The 12775-nt window shown below is 38.0% G+C and overlaps 1 protein-coding gene across 1 annotated transcript in view; it reads right to left on the reverse strand.

The window, feature by feature from the left end:
- Positions 1–958: 958 nt before the first annotated feature.
- The window catches only part of ADSS1 (adenylosuccinate synthase 1), a 28383-nt gene continuing 16566 nt past the window's right edge, over positions 959–12775 (reverse strand). Inside the window, exons 7-13 of the mRNA XM_054161771.1 lie at positions 12459–12540; positions 11420–11546; positions 10073–10227; positions 8796–8920; positions 6850–6947; positions 5602–5751; positions 959–4172 (exon numbers count right to left, since the gene is read on the reverse strand). Of these exons, the coding sequence (XP_054017746.1) occupies positions 4120–4172; positions 5602–5751; positions 6850–6947; positions 8796–8920; positions 10073–10227; positions 11420–11546; positions 12459–12540 (790 nt within the window). The 3' untranslated portion in view covers positions 959–4119. The remainder of the gene's footprint in view (positions 4173–5601; positions 5752–6849; positions 6948–8795; positions 8921–10072; positions 10228–11419; positions 11547–12458; positions 12541–12775) is intronic.

Below are 12775 nucleotides of genomic sequence, written 5' to 3' on the forward strand. Positions count from 1 at the left end.
ATAGAATAAACCAGGTTGGAAGAGACCTTCAAGATCACCGCATCCAACCCATCAACCAATCCAACACCACCCAAACATCTAACCCACGGCACCAAGCACCCCATCAAGTCTTCTCCTGAAAACCTCCAGTGATGGCGACTCCACCACCTCCCCAGGCAGCCCATTCCAATGTGCAATCACTCTCTGTATAGAACTTTTTCCTAACATCCTCCCCTGGCGCAGTCTGAGACTGTGTCCTCTTGTCCTGGTACTGGCCACCTGGGAGAAGAGACCAACATCCGTCTGTCTAATATATGCATATATATACAGAATTGCTGGAAAGGAAATGAAGAAACACTACTTAATTATCAGAGCAGTTATCACTTACCTTTCAGACATTACCCTGAACTGTATATTAAACTGAAGTTACTTATTGCATACATCACCCACCTGCTCTTCCAGATTCCTTCTAAAAGTGATTTCTACAGAGGCATCTTAAAGCCCTAACAGTACCCATCTGAAGCCCACTCACATTTTAGAGGTCATAATTATGTATCTCAGGCAGTATCTATTCTCCTTTATAGCAGAGTGCTGTTGACAGAGCTCTATGGAATTCACATCTGTTGTTCTAAGCCAGCTCCTATGGCAAGGACATTTTTGTATCAATTGGAAAATGTTTTTCAATTAATAAATCCGTTGTTCAGTTAAGTGATCTAACTAAAGATGTCTAACCATGAACCATCAGAGGTAAAGGTTAGCAAACTGCTTAGTTTGTAAATGGGAAAATGTGACAAAGTTTATAGAAAGATGTCAAAAAGAAAAAAGGCTCAACTCTGGGAATCTGTGGATTGAAAGAAAACAGCCATTCAGTAACTCTGCTAGTTGTTTATCCATGAAATGTTGAACCAGGTTTTTGTATGAAATATACGGTGTTAAAAAACTAAAAATAGAAGAGAGAAATAGAGACCAAGAACTGTTCCTTTAAATTGGTTTTAATGTGTCTTTCAGGACAAAATAAACAGGTGTGGATCCAAAATTCATCTGAAAAAAATCTGCATAAGGCATAAGTATAGTTTGCATGTTACTATGGAAATGCTTCATTCCCTTTCCTTTTATAAAATGCATTATGCCAGAACTGTAAGACCATACATAGCCAAAAAAAGGTTACAAAAGCTTCAAAATCCTACACTGCCTGTATTAGGAAGCATACACCTGACTATGAAGGCCACATCGTAAGGGTGAATGTGAGAAAACGTCAAACACATTAATGTGCACAAGTGAATTAGTAACTGCTACTTTTAAAAACCTATAACCTTTGCCACAAATTCTGCCATTTTGGTAGATGTTTATCCTTATTCTTCCATCCAGATATCTAACAGGATGATGCATCAAACAGTTTTATTCATTATTACTGCATTTGCCTGGGGAGAAAGAAGAAATTAAATTCATCACAGTGATTGTTATGAAAATGAAACCCCAAACAATACAAAATAATGGAAAGAGCCAAAATGAAAGCAAATGTACATCAAAATGTTCTTAAGCATTGTATTACCCAGTAGATTAAAGAGCCTTTTGATTAAAGCCTGAACTTACTCACATTTAACTCGGTGACAACACACACAAAATTCAATTGGAGTAGAAGCTTCATTTAAGAATCCACACTATGAAATGAAATGCATGGGATTTTTATGGTAGCAGAATAAGTCATGGGATAATCACCTATTACATCATGCCAACTGACATCATCACTGAGTTTTTGATGAATCTTTGAATGCAGAGACCGGCAATGTGACTCTAATGGAAAAATTACTTAATGGAAAATAAAAAGATTAGGTGAACAAGAGAAAGTAATCCTGTGAAAATTAAGCTATAAAACCTAACTTCATTTAGAGCTGATCATTTAATCCAGTTATTCAGCACACTGAGTGGCTTGCTCATGCAGGACTTCACCTGCAAATCAACTAAAGCTTAAATATAGCTGCAAACTCCTAGTACAAATGCATTGATGAAAATGGGGCCAAGAACAGGAAGAGATCTTGATCATCCAGTAGGCAAATGTCAGAAGGTTAAGCCATGTGAAAACAAAACTTAAATTACTGTACCTCCAAGCATCCTTGTGCTTAAATTATCTCATATAAATGAGGCACATTTCACAGTGCTTGTAATAATTAGCACTTACCAAGCACCTTTCAGAAGTGCTTTGCAAACATTAAATAAGGTCAGAAATCTCATTGCTCTTTCATTATAATATCCATAAATATGAGGGGGAGAGCTTTCTCCTCAATGACAGAGGAAGGACTGAAGGGCTTGACTCCCAGACATCCAAGAAGCAGTGTAAAAGAGGTGAGAATGAAATCCTAATTGCCATTGTACAGACTGCAAAAACAGCAGCAAGGAGAGGAAACAATTGTAAGAGATTGACAAAGGAGTTGTAGCTGAATTAAGGACTCACTTTGGGCTATTTTTTTCAGACAGAGTGAGTATTTGCTAGAGGCATAAAGCCAGTCTGATACCTGGTGTATGAAGAGACTGCACTGCAGCCAGAGGGTGCAAGAATTCTGCTACAAAAGCAGCAACACATCTGTGAGCAGTTCAATTTAGTGTTCGCTATATGCTTGCACTGGTACTTTTGTAATTGCTTCTTGACACAAATGGGTTTAACATTAACTGTTATTTAATATGGAGTGAGAAAAGACAAAGGGAATGAGTATGACATGAGGTACTCCAGACAGGTTTTTCCTTTTCCCCATCTCCGATGCAAAAATGTCTTTGCTTTGCATCCTTGGAAGTTATCTCAGAAAAGGGGTATTTTCCACACTACACAGTGGTGTTACTGAGGGTGTGATGCCATTTCCACAGCCCCTGGGAATGATACAAAAATATTGTTATAGCTCTCAGACATATAGAAAAGGAACACTTACTCAGAAAATGCTGCAGTTAGGAAATAACTCCATTTCTGGTGTCTATTTTCTTCCTCTACAAGAGGTAGGTATTTTTCTTGAGAGCTCTTGAAGTATAGCCATTATGAATTAGAAGATCCACAAAGAAAACCAAGTGTACTCTTGAAGACTCTGGGACCCTTCCCTGGCTTCTACATGGCTCAACCCTGGCTGTCACATGTCATGCCCTTCTATAAATAGATATTACATTTTTGCTGAGGAAGGTCATAAAGTGTGAGGCGTGTAAATACTGCAGCAGTCATCATGAAGTCATGCATTGATTTATTCTTGGAAACTTAGGAGCTGTGGAAAGGAGTATGCCTTACAGCCACAGGTCCCAAGTTCCTCAGAGAACTGCAGTGAAACTTTGGAAATTACAATCTCTGCACTAGCAGGAAGAAACATTTTGGGTTCACTGAGAAAACATAGCGTGCTATCTTGTCTCTGCTCTCCCTGTGTGTTTCATACCCCTGAGGCGACTCTCTGTTCCACCTTCGCTCATGCCTTCCGTACTCACAAAAGCTGCACATCTGATGGTCTCCAGGGAGATAGTTTGTTAGTACACAAGACATTTGTAAGAACGATTAGACAGGTCTACTTTGCCCAGTTTGGCCCCTCTACAGATGTTATCTGAGTTGTTAGGATAGCCTCTGTGATAAAAGCGTTTTATCCGCTCACCATTCATAGATATTTTTGTTTGCTTCGCGCAGTCAAAACCACCTACCTAACATCACTGTATTGTATAAACCAGAAATCTGTATAATCCAACAAATCTAAGCACAGTTCCTCTCTTATTACTGCCAACCCAGATACATAAACATTTTAACATTTGAAGTTGAAGAACAAATCCAAGCTTTACAATTCTAAAGTTACCCAATAACTACTGAACAGGCTTAATACTGGTTTCAGCAAGAAGTAACTCTAATATGGATGAAAATACTTTCAAATAGTAACATGGCTCAAATTAAAATAAACTACTTATTTAGTTAAAGATATTTGTCTTTATGATGGCACACCAAGGAGATTTTACACTGGATTTACTGAGAACTTAAATAAAATGTTGCAACATAGAATATATATTTTGTTTCTATCCAATTCCAAGAAGAACATGTTGGCTTTAAATAGCATCTCAATTTAAAGAGGAAGCAGTAAAGAACAGGTGAATGCTAAATTGTGCTTCTCACTGAAGTTCTTCATTCCTTTAAAACAGCTGGATCATTGACTCTCTTGACTTTCCAACTCCGACCCATTTCACTAGGGAGGAAAACACATCTGTTAGAACAATTACTGAGAGTAAATGTTATAATCAATTTTCAACTATCATCATGCTTCACTACAAACTGGCCAACTTTGTGCTGAAACACAACACCAGTAAGTTTCACAGTCAAAAATGACTTCACTCCTGCTGTCTTACCAGACTAGAAGTGCAGGATACTAAAGCTGGAAAGCATGAATTAATTACACCATAAACACAAAGCACTACAGACAGAAGGCCTAATACAAGATCAAGCATGTTTAACTGTCCTTTTCTTGAGTGACAGGATGCCAGGCTAAAAGAAAGGAAGTAAAAGCTTTTCTAGACTAAAGTTTTCCTGATGTGGACCAGGAGATAGTGATACACACATGCTGTTATACTGCTAAATGCAAGGTTCCAGGCAAAAACGTTATTCATTGTGAGCAGCCACCCCAAATACCACTCTAATTGTTCTGCCACAGTTTTTATGGTCCATGAATACTGTAAAATTGATTCTTGGTAGGTGTCCTTTAACCATCAAGCTCACCAAGGCAGCCTGCCTTCACACTGAGAGCCAGACACATCAAGTGAAGGGAGCTTTATTCACACACCCCATCACCTGCATCTGTATCCATTGGCCACATATAAGCCATCCACCAAGTTTCAGGCTCTGCTATCAGATGCTTACTAATCCAGGAACAATACTGGAATAGACACAGCTGCAACTAGCCAACAGCCCTCAGATATGACCTTTAAGGTGCTTTGTGGAAAACAAATGCACACATGGCAGGTTTGGTACTACGGAAATTCCCTTCCAAATGCCACTGCTCATACCATACCAAGCTCTTTGCACCTTCAGAGCTCTAGCAGCTACATTTGAGGAAAACTGGATGGATTAGCCTCAGGAGTTGGATCATGTTAAGATTCTAATTAAGTGGAATAATTAGGGTAAACAATCTTGTAGCCATTATGTAATGCATCACCATATATGGTTAAGTATTGAAGAAAGGAAGAAAAACAAAAAACAAACACCACCACCACCAAAAAATCCCCACAAACACAAACCCAGGAGAAGTTTATGTTCAGACAGGGATGCAGTGCAGGAAGTAAGTTGAAAGGACTATGCATGGACACATGGTGCAGATTGCCATCTTTTTACTGACAGAAGGCAACAGTTTGCCAAGAATACGTTTTTATCTTTCCCGAGGTTAAATCCTTGTAAACAGCAGCTTGGGGCTCTCTGCAACACTGCAGATCTGCCTACATAACACTACCTTTTCCTGCTCTCTGACAAGCTGTTATTTACCACCAGCAGCAGCCCAAATACAGGTCCATTGCTACCTGCCCAAATCAAAACAGTTCTTGACTAAATCTGAGCACTTCTAAATAGCTGTTCACTGTTCCTGTCCGCTGTGGGGTCCTCATATGTACATCTACAGAAAGATTTACCTGGTACTCCAACATGGTTTTCCACACAGCGGATGTAATTCTGGGCTTTAGGGGGAAGATCCTCCCATTTTCGTGCACCAGTTGTGTCAGACTTCCACCCAGGCATTGTTTCATACTCTACTTCTACTTTCTGTAGTATCTCTTGATTGGCTGTGAGAGAACAATTTTTGTTGCAGTTAATTCCAGCTGCTCCACTTTAAAAGAACACACTTATGCTTGTTGGCCAACAAAATCTTTCTACATTTAAAATCCAATATATGAAAAATCAGAATTTTTCCTGGTTGGTACATTACTTCATTCTTAACTTTAATTAATTCCTGTTACTTAGGAAGATAAACTCTGTTTCAAGAGGATCCAGAAAACATGTTTCCTCTTTTAGAAAGCGTGGGATGCACACTCTGTTAGATGACTGCAATTTTATCTCAGAGGAAACAAATGATTTGAAGGTCACAGTAGTTACACTTTTTGGTTCAGATTTGCACATAATAAAGTAGAAGCCCCCTTGCAGACAAGGTACTACTGTCTCAAACTTTTCTTCTTTATGGAATAGAATAGAATTAACCAGGTTGGAAAAGACCTTGACACAAGTCCAACCGATCATCCAACACCGTCTAATCAACTGAACTATGGCACCAAGCACCCAATCCAGTCTTTTCCTAAACACCTCCAGCAACGATGACTCCACCACCTCCCTGGGCAGCCCATTCCAATGGCCAGTCACTCTGTGAAGAACTTCTTCCTAACATCCAGCCTAAACCTCCCCTGGTGCAGCTTGAGACTGTGTCCTCTTGTTCTGTTCACAGGTTGCCTGGGAGAAGAGACCAACCCCCACCTGGCTACAACCTCCCTTCAGGTAGTTGTAGACTAACTGAAAACAGACATCTGAAAGCTTTTCCCCACTGGAATTCTCAGTGCCCATAGGCAGGAACAAGTCATCAGTGGTGAGAAAGCTGGCTGCTGCCAATATCCCTGCTGCCTCTAGAATCCCCCATCTCAACAGAACTGATCCTGGCATCGACTGTTACAAGTATCTTGAAAACAGCATTATACCTCTTAAAATCATATGGATCATATGAATTGTACAGAGAGGAAATATATATATTATGGCATATTTTAAATGTCAAAACAATGCTGTTGCTCATTTTGGCATGTCTTATGCCTGACTTTAAAGAGCTAGCAGTCTTTCCCAACAGGTATTATTTAATAGGCAGGAAAGAGAAAAATGAACATAGATATTTAAGAACATACCTGGAAAATAGGGAATTCTTTTTCCACCCAGTTTGTAAGCAACGCCAATTTTAATTTCATCAAGGACATCGAGAATATCCAGTTTTGTTAACGCCAAGCTGTACAGAAAAACATCAGTTACCCACTTGATGAATCTCCTCTTTAATACTTTCTACCTCCTTTTACAATTTTCCTTCCTAGTTCTAAATTCATGAATCCAGCTCAGGCTACCCAGCAAGTGAAAATACACAAATATATTAAACTCTGAACACTGTTGAGTGAATTCATGCTTCTGTGATGAATATGCAACTGAGTTACTTAAACATATTTCCAAATGCTTGGCTGCTCAGAGGTGCAGTGTTTGCTCAATGCATGAAAATGGAAGCTATGGAAAGTGGCACTTACTGTGTTTTTGTTGCTGCTACTCCTACTAAATAAAACTCTTAAAAACAGACTTCAAAAGCATAATCTGACCACTAAAATCACATATAGAATTCAGTAGGAAGGACCCCAGGCTGAATTTCAGTGCCTGTGCTGTGCTATCAGGGCAGTGAGATTAAGTAAACCTTTTCATGTTGTGAATGAATACAATGGAACACAAAAATGGAATACCAAGGTGGCATCATAGTATTCAATGACCAGAAAACACCCAGCATTTTAAAACTAGTCAAATTCTCTGGGAACAGTATGCCAGACCTGCTTGGTAGAAATAAAAGCAGTTCAGCATTTAGACATGCATTGTACACAACAATCCATGGTGTATGTGCCAAGTATATGATGAATGCAATGCTTAAATGAAAAGATCTTTTGAGAAAGAAGCAGCACAGAATCTGTTCTTGATCATTTTGGAAGTTTTTATCTCCCCATGTTTTGTAACTGTCACAGTCACCAGAAAAGACAGTTTTGTTGATAGAAGCGCAGTAATTGTATAGATCTGAAATGGAAGGAAGCATCATGTTTTCCCAATACTATTTCCACATAAATTAGAATTGTGTAGGTGAAAGCAAATTAGAAGCTGGAAAATGTTTAAAACTCTTGTTACATTAATGAACAAATTTCATTGTTCCTTAGAATATTAGTGGCATAAAAAAAAAATATTGTTAAACCTCAGTTGAACAGATTAACAATGACTGAGTCAGTATTTGCGTATGAACAAGTTTGCCTAAATGCACAGCTAAGCCTACACTTTGTATCAACAAAACTGTAATTAAGCTTTTGCAACTTTTTCTGAAAATACAGAAATTGCTTGTGGTAGGTGCTAATATTCCAGCATTAGAATAAGCTAGTTTGATAGCATTAACGTATTGAACAATTCTTTAAATAGCCTCTTTTCCTTTACAATGTCAATTTCATGTATATATTTTTTGAATTATAAAATTTATTGATGAAGTAAGTAGCCCAGACCCCAAGAAAATAAGTCTCAGACTATTAAAAGCAGAATTTATAATAAAATATTAGACTACATCTTTGTAAATAAATGAACCTGTCAGGACTAGAATGAAAGCTGTGCCAGCTGCTGTACATTGTGTCATTCTACTTCACTTAGAGGTAGTGGTTCTAAGTGATGCAGAATTGGTCCTACAACCACACCAGTCAAACCAAGTTCAAAAGCGGTGGGGTTTAGAATATGACATAAGTCGGTATGAAAGCACTGGATCAAGAACAGAGCAAACTGTTAGAAAACTGATAATATTTATCCAATCCACAGTGGCCATCTGATGCAAACAAAGTGCAAACATATTGAAAAAAAGCACTGTTACAATGTTGTAAAATCACTTGGACTGAAAGAAGTCAAAAGGAATGAGATTATTGTTAGTATTAAGACAATTCTCAGTTGTCCACTGTGAGTTATTTTATTGCTTAAAATGTAACACTTTACTGGACTTATATTAATGTTACCTACATATTTATTCTGCGAAGCATAAAATTATCACTTCCAAATGTAGCGCAAAATCTGTGATGCTTACGCAGTGAATCCGTTGATCATATGAGCATATTTCAAAGTGACAAGATCTAACCAGCCACAGCGTCTCTTTCTGCCTGTAGTGACTCCCCACTCATGGCCACGGGACTGTAAAAGATCTCCAATTTCCTAAAAGAAGACAAAGAATGTTGAAGGTATTTCACTGAAAAACAGCAGGAAAACAAATACAAACAAATACAGACAAAGAGCAAGAAAAACAGAGTTGTTCAATTCAAAGGATTCTCTAGGGAGAAAAAAACCAAACCAATAAGTTTTATTAGAAGGGGACAAAGGCAGAGAAAAAAGCCCCTTGTGCAGAGGATCTTTGCATTTCAAGTCACTAGCATTTCTGAAATATTTCTTTAGCATGACTATGTCATGTTCCAAGGAGACACTCACTTTCCTCCCTCATCTGACTGGCAAATTCCATTGACAACCCAGCCTGGTATTAATTTTGTTTGCATTTGCTTTCTTCATCGGGTCTTTTGGCATCTATTGTTTTTTTGAGGCAAGACTGTAAATCTTGAGACAAGATCAATGCTTATACAATGTCTAGGTCAACATACTCCTTGGTTCTACCACAGTATGAGACTATCAACTGTTCTTTTTGGGCTGGCAGTGTTTATTATGTGTTACAAATGAAGGAGAAAAACTTTACACTCATGATTTAGAGAAGTAAAGGATATCACCAACTCATTTGAGCCATTAGAGATAGGATTTTACTGACCAAATCCTTAAATTAGATTCAGTTCACTGACTTGGAGACTGATGCACGCATAGCTCATAATCAATACCTTGAGTCTTCTAGTTTGATAAGGAAAATACAATAGACTGTTTAAAAGAATAAAAATCTCTTCCCTTCTTTTTATTGATCAATTTGTGCATGACTGGCTGACGCACACACCACTTTTAGCCTATAAATCAGGGTGTAGAACACAGGATGTTAAGCACCCAAGTTAAATCTTGTAATTTAAGCTTACCTGTGATGCAATGACAGTTCTGGTCTACAACAAACTCTCATCACTGAAATGCATCCAACAGTATTACATAGGACAATGAAATGTGTTCTCACATTGTTCATTACAACAGATACCATCACCACATGTGTGTTTCTTTCCTCTGAAGACATGACATTTATAATATAATTCTTCTCTCCTTGTGAGTGCAATTATTTGGCATTATTATTATGGTGCATATTCATTGTTGGCATAACCCTACCCTCTTCCACTGACCTTGTTTTATGGAAATGGTATGTATTGTATTTTGTAACATTAAACCTACATTAATCTGCTCAGTGGGGAAGGCTCCAATTCCCACTCGAGTTGTATATGCCTTCACCACACCGTACACATCACCAACGTGCTGGGGAGGAACACCGAGTCCAGTGCACACACCACCTACTGTGCAGTTCGATGAAGTCACGAAAGGATATGTGCCTGTCGGAAAAACAACAGCATGACCCTGTTTCAAGCAGTGATAAGGAACAAAGACTAACTTCCCTCTATGAGCTGAAAGGAGGGTTTTTTCCAATTGTGTGTTTGGCTTTAAAGTGAAACGGCAGGCAAAGAGCAGAGCAAATTCTTCTTATATGCCCATTTTGCTTTTAAGAGAACTAATTAGGATGTTCTTCCCCACTGCTTCCTCCTGTAGTGAGTAATATGTACTTAAGACTTCTAAAGATCCAGAGAAACCCCTCAAAATGAAGGGCTTTCCATTCCAATAGCTGACTCATCCTGGCAATTTGTATAAGCATATTAGCGAGCAAGAAGTTCACACAAATAAGAAGATCTCCTGCTTTTTTATACTTCAGGAGGTATCCAGTCTGTGCTCTGTTCCAATGTGTAAGCCTTTCTGCATTCATCCTTAGAAGCTTTCACTGAGGATTGCCCACAAGGGAGAAATTTAAAAGCATCTTCACGGTACTTCCATTAGGTACTTGATCTACTATAGGATGCTGCTGCTGTGTAAAGCTTTTTTCACTGTCCTGGATATCACAGAAAGTACTTCCACTACAGCCACAGACAGCCTGCTGTAAAGGTCACAGTCTGACATTCCCAGTGCTCTACACAAGAGCCTCTTAATACCTGCAGTAATTTTTTCTAATTCTCAAGAGGTTATTCATGATCTGTACACTGCGAGTCTGGATTGGAGGATCTCGCCAGTTCTTCATTTCATGTTCATTGGAGACTGAAACGGTTCAATTACTTTCAATAAGAGAGCAGAGATCAAGTGAGGAAACTAGACTTACAGGTTATCTGCACCAGTTTAAACCTCCTTCTGCCGCAGAGGAATAATTTCAGCAGCACTACAGTGGGTGCCTGGGATGTGTGGCAATGTGCACATACATTTAAAAGTTTAAAAAAAAAAAAAAAAAGACCAGGATATCTGGATTGAAATTTCAACTCCACTGTTATAAACTTCAGTTAAAAAATAAATAAATAAAAATCAGTATTTAAACCCTAAGCACTTAATCCTGTTAATGACAATCTGTCTTACTGCACTTGACTTTTGGGAGATGTGTTCCTATTAAAGACTATTATGTTTCTCTATTTCCCTGCTTCCCTGCTGTTTGCAAAGCTGATATAAACACAAATCAAAATAAAAGACATCAATTAGGATGTAACTTACCAAAGTCAATATCAAGTAATGCTGCATTGGCTCCTTCAACAAGGATCTTCTTTGGGGAGCCATGAAGTGCTTCATACATAAAATACACACCGTCTCGAACCATGGGTCTTATTTTTTCAGCATATCCCTGAAAATTTGAGTAGAAACATCAGTGTCGTCAGACAACAGCTGGAAGCAGAGAACACTTCTTTTGAAACAAATGTCTAGAAAACCCTAACAGACCACCTTCAGTAACTCTCTTACTGGAAAAACACAACCATTACCTTATATATTCTGCTGAAAACAATTCTATGAACCACTTGCATAAGAAAATATGACCTGTTACGGCACTAGAGTGTGAATTATTTCTATTCACAGAGATGTTGTATGCTACCTCATTTTTTTGGATACAGTCTCTATATAAACATGCCTATAGTTTATGCATACTGAGAATGAGACTTAGAGACAATGCAAGCTCCAAAAGAATTAAAATAAAATCAAATCACTACTCATGAATATGAAAAAAAAAATATCTTTAAAGGCAGGGAGCCAGCTCTGAGTAAGTACCAGACAAAACGACAAAAAAAGACAAAAAAGAAGCTGTTTTACCAGTGACTCTTCTGAGCTTGTTTGCAAGCCAGCATTTTCCTTGCAATACCAAAATCTTGAAACAGCTTCCACAAATGGCTCTTCAATAAGTATGGAAGTCTCTCAGACCAGGCCACTTATGGCTGGAGGCTGTTAACTGAAAGTGTTTCCCTGCATTCTCTTGGCTGCTTTAATGCAACAGCTATTTTATGTCAAAAGAATAAAATACTATAGGAAAACTAAATCAGCCTCAAAATTTATTTTCATGTCTGCAATAAGAGAGGTGGTTTGGTGTTTGGGTTTTTTAACAAAGCTCAGCTACTGCTTATTAAAATGTTTTATAATAATGAAGATATCAATTAGTTTAGTAAGTAGTACTGGCACACTCAATTTTTATCTTTTAATTAGCATTACCGTTTTCTTCTACACTTTCTCTGAAAGAAAAACAATGTAACAAGTGTTAAATCCTTACCTTCAACTTTTTGAGTTGCCCTTCTGTGTCTATTTCCAGTGTGGGAAACATTGACTTGTATTGTTGTGCCAGATTTTTGAATCTGTAAAATATTGAAATCACATCTATGAAGAACATGATTACTGTTCACAGTAACTTCAGCAATAATTCAGTTTATAATATACACAGTATATACTGAGAGCTATAGGGAGAAAATCTCCAGAACTTCTATACCTCAACCAGTGCATTGCCCAAGGTACAAAATTACATTTTAAATTACAAGAAACTCTGACGTATAGGAAATACACACATTCATTGCACTTTCATTCTCCTTCTAA

Source organism: Dryobates pubescens, chromosome 5 (assembly GCF_014839835.1).
Source record: "Dryobates pubescens isolate bDryPub1 chromosome 5, bDryPub1.pri, whole genome shotgun sequence".
Taxonomy (NCBI): domain Eukaryota; kingdom Metazoa; phylum Chordata; class Aves; order Piciformes; family Picidae; genus Dryobates; species Dryobates pubescens.